Raw genomic sequence first — 17,441 nt, forward strand, 5'->3', positions numbered from 1 at the left:
TATTAGCCCGCCGCCCAGCGGAGGGCGGGGAATCGGCAGGATGCGTGAGGGACACTGAATCCGCTCCGGCGCCATCTTGGTAAAGGGCGGAAGTTTTCCTGCGCGGAGGAGGCGAGTGAGCCGTTACACCTGGCAACGGGCCGCGGGCGGCCTAGTGCGGCTGCGCGGTGAGGGCCGTGGCGCGCGGGGCCGGGGCCGGTACCGGTACGGGGCCGGTGTGGCCGTAGGCTCCTGCGGGGGCGGCGCGGCCTAGGGCCTGCTGCGGGCCGGCGGCCGTGCGCTCTCGGCCCCGCTTTCCCCAGCAAGCCGAGCCGGGGAGGAAGCCGCTGCCCCGGGGAGGGGCCGGGTCTTGGGGCTGCGGTGCCCGGGGCGCGCTCCCGCCGGCGGCGGCTTTGCCAGCCCCGGCTCCGCCGCGGCCTTTCCGAGGAGGTGCCGGCCTTCTCCCCGCCCCGGCCCTGAGCCCTCCGCAGGGGCGCAGGCCTCGTCCCCGCCCGGCGGCTCGGCCGCTGGCCGGTGTCGCCCTGACCCGCACGGCAGCAGGACGGCAGCGGCGGCTTAACCCGGCCGTCTGCCACCGCCGGCCGGCAGCTCCCGGCGACAAAGGGCTCCGTTCCCGCCCTGCGCCCACCACCCAGCCCCGTCACGGGGTTCTCGAGGGCTCGGCGTGAGGCAGCTGCTTTAGGAACGATTTGCCGTTCCAAACGCGGAGAACTGCACCGGCCGGTGGTTATTTCTTACAGCTCGTGCCTGTCATCACGGTAGCGGTGTTGATTCTCTGGGGCTGACGGTCGGTCCTGTGTAACGTGCAAGCTCTGTCCTGGTTCGAATAGTATAGTAAGTGCAAGATCACAGCGAGGAAAGGGCAAGTTCTGGGGTGCCTGTCGAATGCTGGTTTTGAACTCCCTCTCTCAGCAGGCCGCTGCCCGTCTCCGTGGGATGAGCTGTCCGCTGCGCTGCGCCGTGCTCGCACTCATGGGACTGCTCTTCGCCAGAACGATGGCCTGGACTTCAAGCGGGAAGACGCACCCCGAGCTCGTCAACAACCTCTACAGTGAGTACCGGCGTGGGCTCCTGTTCAGAGCACGTCCTAAAGCTGCCGAGAGAATCTCTTGGCACTTCAGTGTGAGGATATTGAGTGTTATACGGTGATACGTTGTGATGCTGCTCACTCTGAGATGTTGGAGTTAATATTGCCTGAATGTCAGTCTGAAATTGTCTATTCCCAGTCTGAACTTGTTCTATTTATAATTGGAAACAAGATGTTATGCCAGAAGTGGCAGAAAAAACTACCCATGGCTCGCCTTCCGCTCCTCCGAAGTGGTAAATGCGTGACACCTTTTAAAATGCTGCACAACGTGACGTCGCTCTGAGCCTGTAGATTCCCGGCAGTCTGCGCTTCCCCTCCAGTGAGGCGCCCTGCGACGCAGTAGCGCTTGGTGCTACCGCTCTGCTCTGGGCAGTGGGCTGGAAGGCGCTTAAAAACGGCTTTGAATTTCCCCTGCTGCTAAAGCTGTTTTTTCCCCTATAAGAGTTTCCTCAGAGATGTGAAGGGATGTGCGATGTTTCTGCAGTCACCGCTCTTAACTTTGGTTTACTTACTGTGCCAGTGCTCCTGAAACCTGAACCGGAGTCTCCCCTTCCAGGAGTGAAAGTGTGACTCTATTGATCTTTCATTATGTTTGTGGCTGTAAGTCACCATCCTCTGAGAGAGACTGGGCCGATGGTTGGGACCATAACGTGATTTCATTTGGTGTAGCAGAAACTGAGAAGGATGCACTTCCATCTGCAGTTTTGTCTTCTGTCCCTTCTCAGATCACTTATTAAGGTTGAATTCTCCCAGTTCCACTAACTCCCTGAACTGTACTCCCCCTCTCCAAATCTCTTGCTCCAGTACTGAGGATTTAAGTCCTTTCTGTCTCTGTTTTCCTTCTTCTCCAGAAAAAGGAATAATTAAATCCCAGCGAGTCTTTGATGTGCTGTTGGCTACGGACAGAGGTCACTACATCAAATATTTCCCATACATGGATTCTCCTCAATCTATCGGTGAGTAACTTCAGGCAAAGCATCACCACTTTTACGGTGTGCACGTTGACTGTGCTCGTCACGCTGACAGAGGGGCAGGAGACGGCTCGGCAGGTCTGCGTCCTCCGTGCGAGGTGCTCTCTCCCCAGAACAGTGGCTGAGTTTTACGATAGGTCAAGCAGAGCAAACCCCACCCGTGTTTCAACTGCGGGATCCAGAGGAGAGAACAACACAGCTTTTCCATGTTCAAAATGTTCATCGATTGCTCCGAGTCCTGCTCAGGGAGCGGAAGCGAGCGCAGGCTGCCGGAGCTGCAGAGCGTTTTGATGAACGGGCTGGGGGCTGGAGCGCTGGGGAACTGCAGCACTGTGCAGCCATCTTGCGCTCGTTAGTAATCCCACAGGAGGAGATTTTAAGTCAATAAAGTGCTTTAGTGTGGCAAAAGAGAAGAGTGTTTTCATATTTTTAGGGGAAAGCAGGGGAGACTAAAGAACTGTTCACACGGGTAATTTTAATTGTAATTTCTTTATCCCATAACTTTTGTCACTCGTTTCCTTTTAGGATACAAGGCTACAATCAGTGCGCCGCATATGGTAAGATGAAACTTTTCACTTTTAACAGAAATGGAGGAAATTGTTTGTTTGCCATTTTTTATTTTATTTTTTCTTTTTCTTAAATACTAAAGTAGAAAGGTGAAACCGATCCCATGGGCATGATTATCATGCTTGTTTCTTTAGGGGCTGTATATGTGAAGCTTTTTTCTTTTTAAGAAGAGTTTGCCCTATACCCTTTAAGTTGCTTTAAGAGTATGCTTAGCTAGGAATTCTGTGCAACTGAGGCTAACCATTAATGTTGTCCATTTTTTGCACGAGACCTTTTTTCCTGCTGCTTCACACCTTATTACTGAACCTCTTCCTAAATGCTGCTCTGCAAAAAGATCTTCCAGATCAAACACTTGAATTTGACTCTTATGTGTCAGACAAAATGCCAGGTGTGCTGTGTTTAAATCAGAGCCGATAATGCTTAGAACAAGAAAAAGTTTTAGGAGAGAAAACTAAAATGGGATGTTTCACACCTTCTTGTACTTGTCCGCACAGCATGCCCATGCGCTGGAACTGCTAAAGGATCAGCTTGTGGAAGGTGCAAAAGCGCTGGATGTTGGATCTGGAAGTGGATATCTTACAGCTTGCTTTGCCAGGATGGTAAGCTCACAGGACTCCAGTTCTGGCTAGTAAGGCGCATCAGGAGCGGTAGCTTGCCATAGCTGGCACGTGCTTCTTGCGGGGAGAGCAGGGAGTGGGGGAAGGGGCTAAACTCTTCCCAGACCAGCTTGTAGTAAAATGAAATACAGTAGTTTTTGGAATCTAAAAGGATGCTGTATCTGCCATGAGATGTTTTGTGTGTTAACCCGGTTCAGAATGAGAGGAGTGTGTTAATCTACTGTGTAAGTCCGTTGTAGGTTCTTTTTAGTTTGCTTCTTAAGTAGTCACAGTCTGTTTCTTTGTTTTCTAAACTCCTGAAGTTATTTTCTGTGAAGTGCTAGAAAGCTGGTCAAGTTACTCTTCTCAGGAGGTTGGTTAGTCAAGAACCGGCCCTGCCACAGAAGCTGCTAATTCTACCAAATAATTTTTCTTTGGAAATGAAGGATTATTAGGAATCCCCGTAGGCAGTGCCTGCGTATCCCTTGAGTAGCTAATACAACTGGGACTACTCAGCCTTAAACCAAGGGGGCAGAGTATTTGCACCTCCTGTTCAGAAACTCTGCTCTTAAGTTTCTTCCTGGAAATTCTCCAATCCCCACAGTAACTTGCCCTATAAAATACATCTACCATATAGGAGGTATTAGGTGTTTGCTGTTTTTCTTTGTAGATGGGCCCAACAGGGAAAGCTGTAGGCGTAGAGCACATTAAAGAGCTGGTACATGAATCCATCAGAAACGTCCAAGAAGATGATCCAACTTTGCTCAGCTCTGGCCGTGTAAAGCTTGTGGGTGAGCTCTCTGGGATCCTGAAGCTTGTTCTCTCCTATGAACGCGCTAGCTCTGGCTGCCTGCAGAGCTCTGCTTCTCGAAGCAGTTGTTCCAGTTTGTGTTGATGCTTGCCACGGTATTGCCAGAAACCACTGGTTGTGTAAACGCTGCGCCACACTGACCTGGACACTGTGGTGTAAACAAGTAGTATTTAATGTTACAGGCAGCCTTACAGACCTTATTTCCAAGTGTGCAGTGATTATCTTAATTCAGTAAGAGACGCTCTTCAGAGGAGAGTGGTCGTGCCACCTCTGGGTTTATTTGAATGGGTCTGCACACACTGTTGTGGTTTTTTGGGAGGATAACTTGAGTCAGCTCTTCCTGTATCTGGAATCTCGGGTCTGCACAAAGCCCGTGTGTTATTGAAAGGGCCTCCTGGCTTTGACTGTTCCTTCTTCTAGCATGGCTCAGTTCTGGAAATCTCTCCCCCTTTTTAAAAAGTAAACCAACAAAATTCAAATTGGCATCACAATCGTGTTATGAAGTTTTCATCATCTAGATTTCAGTTGAAAGGATAATGGAAGAATTATTTTTGCATGGAGTTGTTATCAGAACAAAAGTCTCTTCTGCATGCTTCTTCCTCCTGTAGTTGGAGATGGCAGGCAGGGATACCCTGAAGAGGCTCCTTATGACGCCATTCACGTTGGAGCGGCAGCAGCAACTGTACCAAAGGAGGTAAGAGTGGTCATGCTGGGTGTTTGTTGTGGGAAAACTAATTAGGGAACCACTGGAAGCTTCTTTTTCTGTCTGTCTTATATGGAGCTGGCAAGCTTGTGCTTGTCAAGGTGTCGTGACCTTCACAGCGTGGCTTATTTCTGTTGTGTCTTTTTTTGGCTCTGCTGATTCTGATTTCTCTGCTTGCCAGTTGCTGAATGAATTGAAGCCAGGAGGTCGGTTAATATTGCCTGTTGGTCCCGAAGGCGCAAACCAAGTTCTGATGCAGTACGACAAAACCAGCGACGGGCAGATCATCGAAACGCAACTGATGGGCGTGATCTACGTTCCTCTGACAGATAAGGAAAAGCAGTGGCCTCGGTAAAAATTTGCTCTCCCTTGAGGAACGTTTCTTCCTCACAGCTGTCCCTGTGAGCTTGCTCTCCTTGACTGCTGGCTTTACTGACAGTCCTGGATTCCTAGCAGATGCTGTTTGTAAGGAAAGAGAAGAAAGAGGCTTGTCTGTGGTAAGGCACAGCAGGAGAGCAGGATGTATTTTCTCTTAGATAGGGCTTGCAGACTGAGGACTTGAGCTTTTCTTTCTTCTTTTCCTGGGGCACCTTCATAAACACCGTAGCCGTGCTGATTCTGTCGCTGAACTGAAGGCCACGAATAGTAACTCTTGGTTTTTCTTTGCCTCAGGGATGAATTCTGACAGATGGATGGATATCTCTAAAGTGACCTCAGAAAGCTCATGAATGGGACTTATGACTGTAGATGGTCTGTATGGTTTTGCTTTTTGAACGGAAGCTTTATCAGTGGACGTGCTTGCGAAGGCAAGTTCTGCCTTAGCTGAGCTCGTTAGGGAGGGAGGGGGAGAAGGGTGTTTCCCCAGCAGCAGGGGCAGGCTCTCGGAGGCCAGGTCTGGTTCCAGACCGTGAGTGGATCCGGATGAGTCCAGCAGTCCTCTCTGATAAGCTGTAGATAACATCTATTCACAGAGAATTCCGAAAGCAGACAGGAATACTTAAACCTTCACTAAAAATACTCTTTAATATTGACTACTCTGCCTAATGCTTGAAGAAAATAAGATGCAATTACTGTTTCAGAGCAGCGATCTACCCTGATTTGTCAAAGTTTAATTATGGGAGTGTGTTCCCTTCCTGTCTTGCATCAACTAATTCAATCTCTGGCAGCAACACAGAATTTTGGGGTTAAGAAAAATCCCGGTCTCTCGCCTTTTCCCTTGTGCGCCCTTCCTTCCCCGCCGGCGCCCGGCCGCACGGGCGGCTGAATGGGGGGGCTCAAGAGCGGCGGGTGGGCCGCAGTGAGACGCGAGGGGCCCTTCCGGGACAGCTGCACGGGCGGAACCGCCGCCTTGTCCGGTACATAAAGGCGTCCGGCTCGGCGCCGCCGCCGCCGCCTCCTGCCCGCGCCGAGCCCTCACCTGAGGCGATGGGGGGGCGGGAAGGGGAGAGGTGACCGCCGCGCGAGCGCGGGGGGCGTGGCCTCGCGGCGGTTGGTCGCGCCGCCACGCGTCACGCCGTGCGCCGCGCGGGAGGCAGGCAGGCGGCGCGCCGGCGCGGTGCGGGCAGCGCGGCTGTGCTCGGCGGCGCGGAGCGGGGCCCAGCCGCCGCGCCCCCTCCTTCCCCGCGGCGGCGGCATGGCGGAGCCGGGCCCCGGCCCGAGCGGCGGCGGGGGGGAGCAGCCGGGCCCCGGGGACAGGGAGGAAGCCGCGCCGGCCCCGAAGAAGCGGCGGCTGGCGGCCGGGGAGCGCTACGTGCCGCCGCCGCGGAAGCTGAGCACGGGGGTGAGCTTCGGCGCGGCGCACTTCGCCGAGACCTCCTACTACTTCGAGAGGGGGCTGCGCAAGGTGCGGCCCTACTACTTCGACTTCCGCACCTACTGCAAGGGCCGCTGGGTGGGCCGCAGCCTCCTGCACGTCTTCGGCACCGAGTTCCGCGCCCAGCCCCTCGCCTACTACCGCGCCGCCGCCCGCGCCGGCCGCCTCCGCCTCAACGAGGAGCCCGTGCGCGACCTGGACGTCGTGCTCAAGGTGGGCACCCCGCGCCGCCGGGGCCGGGCGCCGCCAATGAGCGTGGTGTGTCAGGCCGGTAACCCAACGTGGGAGACCCTGGCTGGGCTCTAGCAATGAGCATCGCCCCGACGATCACCACCGGCGGTGGTGCTGGTGCCTGCGGTGTTCAAAGGGAATCGGGAGATAAACAGGTTATGGCGTTCAAATGGCGATGCGCAGAGTTGTTGTGCTAAATCCTGGGTTCCAGGACAATGGGCTTTCATTCCCCCCCTCCCGCAATATCAAGCCCCCATTGTGTGTGGCCAGGTGGGGTGGTTATGCAGGCTGGATTCACGCTAATTGTCTGTCTTTCTTGCAGAATAATGATTTTCTCAGGAATACAGTGCATCGCCATGAGCCGCCGGTCACTGCCCAGCCTATCCAGATCCTGGTGGAGGACAACGAGGTGGTGGTGGTGGACAAACCCTCCTCTTTGCCAGTACATCCCTGCGGCAGGTTTCGTCACAACACAGTCATCTTCATCCTAGGCAAAGAGCACGACCTGAAGGAGTTGCATACCATTCACCGACTCGATCGCATGACCTCAGGAGTGCTTATGTTTGCCAAGACCGCAGAAGTATCCAAGAGGATCGATGAGCAGGTTCGGGAGAGACAGGTGAGAGCTAAGGGCTGTGCTAGTTTTTGGAGACTCTTGCGTGGTATTTTCTTGAAACAGGTCCAAAGTCAGCCAAATTTTTGGTCTAAACAAGACCAAGTTCCCAAAACAACTTGTGGTCACCTTACTGTTCTTATTGTATTAAGCATGAGAGGCATCAAGAGAAAAAGACTGACTAAAAATTTAATTGATTTTGGTAATATTAGATTGAAAGGGATCTGCTTCCCCAAGGGACTGTGCAAACTGACTGGGATTGTGCAAACCGGTTAGAGAGCAGTAAGTGGAAGTGGGTCAGTCATCTAATACTTTTTCAATTTTACAAGTTTTAGAAGTTTTCTCATTTTTTCCAGTGGATCTTGACCCAAACAGAGCTGTAGCTGTAGGGTACTAGCTTCCAGGATTTGCTTCAAGGCCATAAGCTGAAGGTCACTGAGAGGTAGCTCTTGAATTTAATGCGAGGAAAATAGGCCAGGCCCTTGCGTTCTTGATTTCCTGACTAGTTGGGGAAAGTGTGAGAGAAATTTGGCTTTAAATAGCTGATTTTATTTTTTTTCCCTTTCTTGTTCAGTTGTAATAAAATTTTGGCAGTATGTTGCCTACAAATGTATTTCATTGGGGAGAGAGGGGAGTAGCTAGGATGGGACTCAGGTGTAATCAGGACAGAGACAGTTTTCTGCTCTGTTTTCTGAGAATTACTCTCGTGTCTCCCGTAGCTGGAAAAGGAGTATGTCTGTCGTGTGGTGGGAGAGTTTCCAGAACACGAAGTGGTCTGTGAAGAGCCCATACTGGTTGTTTCTTACAAAGTGGGAGTGTGCCGCGTGGACCCCAAAGGGAAATTCTGCAAAACCATCTTCCAGAGACTCAGTTATAACGGCAAGACCAGCGTAGTCAAGTGTCTTCCGCGTACTGGCCGCACGCACCAGATCCGGGTCCATTTGCAGTATTTGGGGCATCCTATTGTCAACGACCCCATCTATAATATGGAAGCCTGGGGCCCCGACAGGGGGAAAGGTGGCAAGATCGATAAAACGGATGAAGAACTCCTTAAGGCGCTAGTAGAGGAGCATCGTTCCAAACAAAGCCTGGATATCTTGGGTATTTTGGAGGAGGACTTGAACTCCAACGCTGAAAATAAAGACTCTGGTAATTCAGGTGATTGCACAAAGTCTGCGCAAGCTGATCCTATAAATGAGAACTCCTGCCCTGCCAAGGGTACTAAGGACCCTGAGAGGGATGCTAAGGATCCCGAGAGAAATGACATCGCAGCTTGTCCGCTGAACTCTGATACCAACTTGGAAATGCTTGAAAAAAATGAAGAACTCGGTTCATGTGAGAATCGGGGCGGGCAAACGGGAGGAGAGAGTTCAGAAGAGAAGGACCCTTTATGCGTGGAGTGTAAAATTACAAGGCGGGACCCATCTCCCAAGGATCTGGTGATGTACCTACATGCCTTGCGCTATAAGGGAGCGGAGTTTGAGTATTGCTCCAAGATGCCCGAGTGGGCAATGGAAGACTGGGAGGAGTGACCCGGGACATCTGACACCTACGGACATTGCTGGCCAGGAAAGCGTCTTGTAAAGACCCAAGATTTACTTTCTCAATGTGATCGAGGTGAACAAACTGCCCGTGACTTGAGATGGGGCGGGAAGGATTGTTGGGGCTGGAGAACTGTCCTGACTGCCGACAGGCACTGTAAAAGATGAGCAGGAAGACGGGGCTACGACACTAGATTTATGTTGCCCTTTGGTGAGCTAGCACTTCAGGGCAACAAACATCCCTCGGCACGGGCACTTTGCCTTTCACCTCAACGTATTCTGGGTCTGCTGTCAATTATCCACACAGATAATTAGGTGCATGCACTTAAGTGTCAGCAACTGATTTTTCTTCTGGCCTGCTATGTTCTTGCAACTTACAAAAAGAGCTGCTGGAATGTCGTTCAATATGCTGGATGTCATGTCGTACACAAAACTTTTTACTGTATTGTATTGTCAGACTGATTTTAAAACCCAAACATTATCACTGAGAACAGCATAAGGTAAAAATGAGAGCACTGTGAAGCTGATCCATTTTGTGCTTACTGTTTGTCAGCAAGGTAGACTTTGCTTTGAAATTGCTCTTTCAGAATTGGTTCAAATAATGACTTAATTTAAAGTTAGTAACTCTAGGATTGATCTCTTTATATTGGGCCTATTTTTGGAGGTACTAGTCCCCAGATGTTGTCTTTGTGAGATTTATAAGGAGGCTGATTTAGTAGATTTTGCCATTCTGTTCTGCTACTTCCCCTGCGATGTATCTCCTGCCCTCTCAGAAACATCTGGCTTCTCTTCTGAGAACCTATCCATCTCTGTCCCTTATGCCTCATTGAGAACATCTTCATACTTGAGCAAAAATCCAAAGTAGAGGTCAGTCTGCCAACTTCTTTTTTTTTTTTTTTAAAAAAACTGTTTCTGATGGGTGTGGAATTGTTTTTAATATCGCTTCAGTGTGACAATCAGCTTTAAAGAAAAACAAAAGCTGTTTTATGAACCAGATGACTTTTTAAATACATTTTATATTAATATGTTTCCAGGATGATGAATATCACTATAGTTCTTATTTTCATCAGTGTTTATATGGTTGCTTCTCGGCCTCTGGGAGGGTTATTGTAATAATTCTGATGTCTCAAGTTCTTTTTTTATCTTTTTTTTTTTTCTCTTTTCTGTATGTGTCACCAGTGGTAATGACCAGCTCCACTGACTGCTGCAGACAATCAGAGCCTTTACCTGGGAAGAGCCGTGCTGTTTCAGGGCTGTTGGCAGACGGTGCTCTCTAGCCCTGTCACTCCACATCCATGTCTCTCCACACCCATTCCTACACAGGGCGCATGCAGCGTTCTACACTTCTAAAATATTAAAGCAGCCTTTTTTAAAGGTGAAAGGAATCCAGAGGAGCTGATATTATTCAGCAAGTGTGGCAACAGCCTTGCTGGAGTGTGGTCCGGTCTCAGATGATCTCTCCTTGTGCTGTGCTCTAGGAGCTCTAGCTGTTTCTCAGCCCCCCAAGACGCGGTTTTCCTGCAGATCTTTTATCACCAGTTTGCCCATTTCACACAGGTTACTGGAGAACTCCCTGCTTCACAGGTGCCTGTGAGTGGGATGCTGGGGACCTAAGGGTGGCCAGGCCCGCAGGAATGACGACCTTCCTCCTTGGCAAGGCTCCTAGAATCACTTCTTGATGATGTTACCAGGATCAGGACTTGCGTACCAAAACAGAACAAACCAGTGCTTACTTCTTCCAGTAGCTCAAAGTAGCCAAGTGATTTCTTTCTCTCCTGGATCATCCGTCTGAGGTGTTGAATGTTTCCATAGAAGTTCACTCAGGCTTGAGCTTTGCTCCTCCACATCCTGCCAAGGGACTCTCATGATTCTAATTGTCCACAGATTTGATTTTATTTTTTTCCTGCCATCATGTATTAAGGCCAGGTCTAGTACTTAGCTACAGGCAGCTTGTTAAACAAAGGAGACAAAAAGTCCCTTGTATTTGAGAGATGATGCTAACAACTAGTGTCATCCAGATTTTTCAAACACTGAAACACATATTTCATGTAACTGTCATTGAAACTTGGGCACCCTCAGTGTACAAATAAGGGTGTCTGCAGCTGTTACTAGCTTTAGACGCAAGGGAAGGGTAGTAGATTTGGGGGCAATAGTTTTAAGTTACTTTGAGGTGTCCCAACTTACATTGTGTGTTTGTTTGGTTTGGGTTTTTTTTTGTTCTTGCATGTTTTTTTTTCCTCTGTGTAAGAATTAAGCATCGGAAAGGGATTTTACTGACTTGTGCCAGCAGATGGAGACGATGGCCAAAGGGCCTGGTGTGGAACTGGAGCTCAGTGCTGTGTTTTTCCTTTTTCTGGCTCTGCATAATGACTGCAGTTAGCATCTTTTAATTGTCACACCTTGCTGGTCAAGAAACCCCAGGGCTTCTGTTTTCACTACACTTTGAACAGTGAAAAATTAAGGTTGATTTCAGAAGGAGCCTACCACCAATTGCATCGCATTTCTGTTTGTTTCCCGTCAGAGCTGGTGTCCGGCCCATACGTGCTGTAAACACGCACAAGGAGTCGGCGTTTGCGGTTTTGCTAATAGGGAAAGTGTTACTATTAGAGATGTCTTGTGATAAATTCCCATCTGAGATTAGGCCTGCGTAAATATTGTGTCCTGGTTGTGGGGTGATTGTGGGCATAAAGTTATCTGTACAAAGTGTAGGTGCTGGAAGAAGTCCTTTTTCTAGGACAGTTTTGTTTTGATACATCTTTTTAAGCTATGGAAAAGGAGCGGGAGAACGTGCATCTCACCAGCAGCTAAAGCAGCTATCTATACAAACCAACCCTCCTGGGAACTTCGCTGTGGTTGTGTAGGATTGACTCAGGATTAACCCCTAAAACATCACCAAGATGCCCATCTTCCACAGGATCACGCTTTTCCAGCTGTGTTTTAACTGGGTGCCATTTGTGAGGCTACGGAGTCATGATCTGGCCATTCTCTGCATGGGATTTAGTATAATCTAATTTCTCAAGGATTTAAGTGTAGTTAAATCTGCCGTACCATACGCCTGGAGGGCTCGCAGAGCTGTTCCAGCAAGCGACGTGCGAGAGGCCCCTTCCCGCGCTGCGGGGGTGCGTTTAACCCGTGGAGCGGGGCTCTCTCGTGGGAGCTCTGTGTTTCATTAACTTCTACTCCAGGCTTGTTCACAAGTTAACTATTGATGGATTAGGCAGAGAGGAAAAGCTTTCCTGTGTCTCTTCAATACAATCACTCACGCTTTTTAAATCATTGTAACTATGAAAAGCAAGGCCAAGTGCACTAATTATTTCCCTGAAGCAAACCTTGACGTACTTTTCAGTGAGATGCCGGGATGGGTTTGGCTGGAGCTCCCTCAGCCCCTGATCTCGCAAACGTTCACCCAAAGCTCCCGCCGAGGCCCAGGCCAGCGCGAACACCAGGCTCTGTTGGGATTGCAAGGAGAGACCCAGAAGTGGTTTGTTCCTCGCGGCGCCGGAGCACGGCCGCTCCCTGAGGGGGAGAGCGGGAAGGCGGCCTACCCCGGGAAGGCGGCGATCTGGCAGCCCTGCCAGCCCCGCAGGGATCCGCACACCCAAACCCCCGGGACACTCTCCTGGCACCGCCTTGGCTGCCCCGGGCGGCAGCTTCCCTTCCCCTTCTTTCCGGAGCGGTTGAAGTATCAGCCCGGGGCGGCGGGAGCCGGAGGGGTGTCCCCGACTGGGGCCTGCCCCTCAGCAGCGGCCCGCCCGCAGCCCCCGCCTCCCCTCACGCCCTTCCCCGCGGTACGGAGCGCGGTCCCCGGGCTGCCGCGGGCGGGCGGGAGCTCGCCGGGGCTGACGGGCCGCGCCCTGAGCGGGCCGTGAGCCAGCGGCCCCCAGCGCCTCGGTCCGCGGTGGGGGAAAAAAAATTGAGGGCAAAACTTAATTTCCCGACGAGGATGGGATTCGAACCCACGCGTGCAGAGCACAATGGATTAGCAGTCCATCGCCTTAACCACTCGGCCACCTCGTCACGACAGTCTTGTCCTTCCCCCGGCCTATAGGAAAGAACACCGACCGCTCCTGGCATCTTCCTCCGCCCGCCGCTGCCTCTGCGAGATGGCGCCGGCTGCTCGGCCCTTCGCTGGCACACGGCAGAGTGAGGCCACCGCGCGGGGACCGAGCAACCCTGCGCCGGCCGGCCGCTGCCGCGCCAGCCGCATCGCTCCGGCTGCGGGGCGTGCTGGCGAGGGGGAATACTGAAATGGCAGGCACCGGGCTGATTCCGCTGAGGCCGCCATGTTGTACGGAGCGCTGGGGGGCGCCATGCTGTACGGCGGCAGCCGTAGAGCGCCACTCTTCTGTCGTCACAACGGCAATTTGGCGCGGGGCGCAGGCGCGCGAGGCGGCGGTTAGATTTAAATAGCGAAGCGGCGGCGGCGGCCCAGCCTTATGGGAGCCGGAGGCCGGGGGACAGCGGCGGAGAGGAGAGGGGAGCGCTCTGCCGGCGGCAGGCGGGAGGGCTGTGTCCGGAGCAGCGGGTGAGAGCGGCCGCGGACGGGTCCCGGCGGGGAGAAGGCGAGAAGAGGCCGGGCTGGGGGAGCGCGGGAGCGCCTGAGGCGACGGCCGTTGCCTGTCGCTGGGGCGGATCCTGAGGGTAACGACCGGTGAGGGGAGGGCTGACAAAGGGCGGGAGGAGAGGCCTCCCCCACACGCCTGGCGCCTTTAGGAGCGAGGTGGAAGGAGGGCTGAGCGGCACCGAGCCCGGGCCTGAGGAGATTTCAGCTGGGGTAGTTGGAGTCGGGGACAGCCTCGAAGCCTGAGGGGAATCGTCTGATAAACTGACCCATAAATGCAGTCCTGATCAACGCGAAGTAATTCACGTTTGGGAAAGCATCGCTGTAAGTGACGATGAGATGTAAATTAGCATTTGGAGGTCGTTCTGGACAGGGCTCCCCGGCTGTCAGACCTGTCAGGGCGGTAAAGCAAACAACACAGGGCACCGTGAGGGAAACAGCCCGGGAACAAAAAGGAATCGCAAAGAGAGACTAAATAGATTCTTACCCTTAAAGGGAGGGAAGACGGAGGAGGGCTTGGGTGGGCATCTATACGATCATGAATTAATTGAAAAAAAATCATGGAATGATTCTTCATGTTCACAGTGTGGAACTGAGCGGTACTTAATTATCAAGAATAATTTATAAGAATAAAAAGAGATGCTTTTTCATAAGAGAATAACAAAGCATTTCAACTTGCTGCCATATCCTTGCAGGTCAAAGATAAGTAAATAAGTTCAAAGAAGGATTAGAGAATGACCACTGAGCGTGTTGATTGGGATGTGAATTCCAGATTAATAGACCTCCTAATAGCAGACTAAACTAGTAGACCTCCTAAAGCAGAGGCTTTCCATAGCGCTGCTATGTTCTTTTGCTCTTCTCCTGCACAATCATCTTTTATGTTGCTTCTTGGCTGTGTTCAGTCTGATCCAGTACAGCAGTTCTTATGTGCAAAGCGTGCAGGCTGCCGGCCGGGGAGCCGCTGTCGGGATGCCTGCCTGAAAGCAGTGTCTTGGTTCTGTTGTCTCAGAGGCGCAGGCTTCCTTTTTGACTGGTACTAACGTAAACCTGCTACATCTTTGGTGAGAGGAATTACTCTGCAAAACCAAAACAAGAATATTAATAAATTTCGTTTCAGGAAATCAGCTTCTGTCTACAAGTACAATGGCATTCTGGGAAACTTCTCTGGCTCTTATTTGCCACACCTTCACATTTAATGGTGTCTTCAGAATCGTTCTTTTTTTTTTCTGTTTAAGCAAACAGAAATTTACTGGGAAAAAAATCTGTTGGTTAAGTTTTCTCATCATGCTTTCTTGCCCTGCCTTAACATCGTCTTTGAGCAAACTGATATTTCTGAAAAGATTGTTCCTTTTCCCTCCTCCCATATTTCAAACTCTGCTCTGCCTTCTGAGCAGAGCAATAATATGCAATAGCATTTTATGTGATTTAGCATTTTGCTAAATCTAGAGATTTCTTCTTCCTACATAAGGCTTAGTTTTAGCTTGGAAACTGATAGGGAGCAATATCATAAGTCTCAAATTGATGTAGGGGATATAGTTTGTTAAGATTTGTTGTTTAAAGTTAGGTAACTAACAGGTGTTGTGTTGGTAGGTATGTAGATAAATTGTGTATCTTGAAAGCATTGTTAGGCTCCAGTAAGCAGTAACCATGGAAACGGAACAACCTTATAAGGAAGGAAAGGAACAGTGAAGAGACGTGAGATTCCTTGGTTCGAATGATGTAGATGGGTTAGGAATGCTTCATGAATAGATAGGCCGGACATTCAATAGATGAAAGAGCCTTGAAACTTTGTACTTTACGTTAATTAGATGGAGAAGCTAACCTTGTAAGGTTGATAGGGAAGGTATACAGGAATAAGCTAGCTTGTTACAAGTGAAAAACATGTAAACTAAGCCAAGGGACTAACGGAGCATGCGTAAAGACTGAATTCAACCAGAGGGCACTGTGATGAAGACTATCGACGACCACCAGAGGACCCCGAAAGACCACCAAAAAGCACAAGGGCACATGCGTCGGGGACATTTGCATATGTTAATGAATCCAGGGAAATAACATGAATATTTAGATTATTTTTCAGAAATGTAATGAATATGTATACTCTAATTGCATTTAACCCCTATGGTTACGTGATTTGGCATGCACAGTAGGCGGAACAATCCCCTGTGTGTCCAGCACTGCAATAAAGAATACCTGCTTTCTAAAACTCTAAATTGAGTCTTAGAGAGTTTTTCGGAGACTTCTTTGTTTCAAAACTAAGAGTCAGTTTGTGGTTTAAATTGCCTACGATGAGGTAACTGGCTTGGTGGACAAGGGGAGAGCAGTGGATGTTGCTTATCAGAGGGAAATTACCAATGTGTATGAACACCTGATGGGAGGGTTTAAAGAAGATGCAGCCAGGCTCTTCTCAGTTGTATCTAGTGAAGGAACACGAAGCAATGGCACAAACTGAAATACAAGAAATTCCATTTAAACCTAAGTGGGGAAACAAATGCAGTGAAGCTGGAACAGTGAAGGTTGTCCAGAAAGACTGTGGGGTTTCCTCTTTGGAGATACTCAGACCTGGAATGGACAATGTCCTGAGCGACCTGCTGTAGCTTTGAGCAGAGGGGTGGACTGCGTGATCTCCGGAGGTCCCTGCAGACCTGAGAGCCTGTGATTCTGTGAAATGCAAAAGATGAGCAGTTCTGTGCAGATCTCTCTATTTCTAATCGCAAAACTTAATTGTAAGTTTTACAAATCACTTAATCCTTGCTTAGGCAAGGGTTTCTCTTACAACGTTGCTTGCTGAGGTTTAGCAAGGGGAGAATAAAGTAACGTGATAAATGCTGTCAGATTGCTTATAGCTCTCCCGTAAGTATATTGTGCATAGTTATTGATGGAGGGATGCATGTAGATACAGATCATCATTGAAATCTAGGAAATAGCACAGAAAATTGCACATATTAATCTTATACTGTTGATTCTGTGGTACATTTTCTTGGTGGTCTTTGTCAGGTCTTTGTCAGGTCCATGGGAGACTGAAGTTATGAGGACTATTAACCTGGTATTCAAAGCCTTGAATTTTGTTGCGGTTTACAAGAAATGTTAGGCAATATTAAGTCTGTGTTAGCACTGGCATTCATTTTATGCCCTTATGCAACTTTTGCTAAGCATTGTAGTTTTCTGTGCTAGCGGGAGTTATTTGCATGGACATATGATATTCTTGGGGTGAGGGAAGTATTGACTGAAAAATTGTCTTGTGTGTCAGAGCAACCTAGCAAACTTTGTATTGTATAAGGTTTGATCACATCTCCAACAGTTACCAAATCTTAACTTTAAATAAAAGGACGCCTAACCAGTAAGACTTAAACCGTAGCACAGTTGTTTTATAATATGATATATAACAGAAAAACGTGGACTTGAGAGGCCTATTATGCTTCAGTGCATTTCTGTGACTAGAGAAAGATGGAGAGAAAAATTACAGCGTCTAAGGCTAGTATCTGGTTGTGGTTTTGTGCAATTTTCGTACTGAGGTTCACTAACATTTTTGGATTTCAGTACTGTATTTTATAGGAAAAGCACATCCTTCAGAAATGGACAAGATTTATGCAGACCCTAACATGGAAAAGTAAGTTGAAACCTTCTAAGAATTTTATTGTGGTATAAATACTGTCGTTTAGAGGCAAAACTTTTCTTAATCCCTGTGTGCACATCAGCGTCTCTTGTATGAAATGTGTTTTCCATTGTGAAGAAGAAGAATAGGGTGATTCTTTGATCGTGGGTAGGAAAGCTCTGAGGAAATTTCATAGCAGTGGATTTTCTGGAGACTAACTGACCATAGGGTTTGGAGGGCAATCTGCTGAATTTTCCAAAGCTTATTTTTGGGAACTAGTCTGGAATGAATGATCTATTCCAAGCAAGCTTGTTTATTTAATTTCACACTTGTAAAAATAATGGAGAAATCAATT

At 49.5% G+C, this 17,441-nt stretch overlaps 3 protein-coding genes and 1 non-coding gene across 15 annotated transcripts in view; 3 read left to right on the forward strand and 1 right to left on the reverse strand.

Annotated features, from left to right (window-relative positions):
- The first annotated feature begins 56 nt into the window (after positions 1-56).
- LOC142088368 (protein-L-isoaspartate(D-aspartate) O-methyltransferase-like) lies at positions 57-5,929 on the forward strand. Of its 7 annotated transcripts, none has more exons than XM_075163646.1 (10): positions 57-167; positions 741-834; positions 913-1,051; positions 1,939-2,043; positions 2,584-2,615; positions 3,120-3,224; positions 3,892-4,012; positions 4,641-4,726; positions 4,917-5,086; positions 5,408-5,929. In XM_075163646.1, exons 3-10 carry the CDS (start codon positions 937-939, stop codon positions 5,418-5,420), a joined length of 747 nt encoding a protein of 248 aa, XP_075019747.1. In that variant the 5' UTR covers positions 57-167; positions 741-834; positions 913-936; the 3' UTR covers positions 5,421-5,929. The 7 variants fall into 7 exon arrangements, with proteins under 7 accessions (XP_075019747.1, XP_075019748.1, XP_075019751.1 ...); XM_075163647.1 differs by having other exon boundaries at positions 916-1,051; XM_075163650.1 differs by lacking the exon at positions 741-834.
- Positions 5,930-6,299: 370 nt separating this feature from the next.
- RPUSD2 (RNA pseudouridine synthase domain containing 2) lies at positions 6,300-10,677 on the forward strand. Of its 4 annotated transcripts, none has more exons than XR_012675833.1 (4): positions 6,303-6,761; positions 7,102-7,398; positions 8,112-9,800; positions 10,113-10,677. XR_012675833.1 is itself a non-coding variant. In XM_075163642.1 (3 exons), exons 1-3 carry the CDS (start codon positions 6,369-6,371, stop codon positions 8,922-8,924), a joined length of 1,503 nt encoding a protein of 500 aa, XP_075019743.1. In that variant the 5' UTR covers positions 6,300-6,368; the 3' UTR covers positions 8,925-10,677. The 4 variants fall into 4 exon arrangements, 1 of the variants encoding a protein (XP_075019743.1); XR_012675834.1 differs by having other exon boundaries at positions 8,112-9,490; XR_012675835.1 differs by having other exon boundaries at positions 8,112-9,433.
- A 2,191-nt stretch (positions 10,678-12,868) lies between these two features.
- TRNAS-GCU (transfer RNA serine (anticodon GCU)) lies at positions 12,869-12,950 on the reverse strand. The gene has a single exon. It is a non-coding gene; the product is annotated as a tRNA-Ser (tRNA).
- A 316-nt stretch (positions 12,951-13,266) lies between these two features.
- Positions 13,267-17,441, forward strand: part of KNL1 (kinetochore scaffold 1) — a 30,388-nt gene continuing 26,213 nt past the window's right edge. Inside the window, exons 1-2 of one of the 3 annotated variants that reach the window (XM_075163657.1) lie at positions 13,267-13,458; positions 17,032-17,101. In XM_075163657.1, coding sequence (XP_075019758.1) covers positions 17,067-17,101 — 35 coding nt within the window. In that variant the 5' untranslated portion in view covers positions 13,267-13,458; positions 17,032-17,066. Of the gene's footprint in view, positions 13,459-13,585; positions 13,819-15,599; positions 16,218-17,031; positions 17,102-17,441 lie in introns of those variants that run through there. The other 2 variants (XM_075163658.1, XM_075163656.1) reach the window with 2 other exon arrangements.

Source organism: Calonectris borealis, chromosome 14 (genome assembly GCF_964195595.1).
Source record: "Calonectris borealis chromosome 14, bCalBor7.hap1.2, whole genome shotgun sequence".
Lineage (NCBI taxonomy): Eukaryota > Metazoa > Chordata > Aves > Procellariiformes > Procellariidae > Calonectris > Calonectris borealis.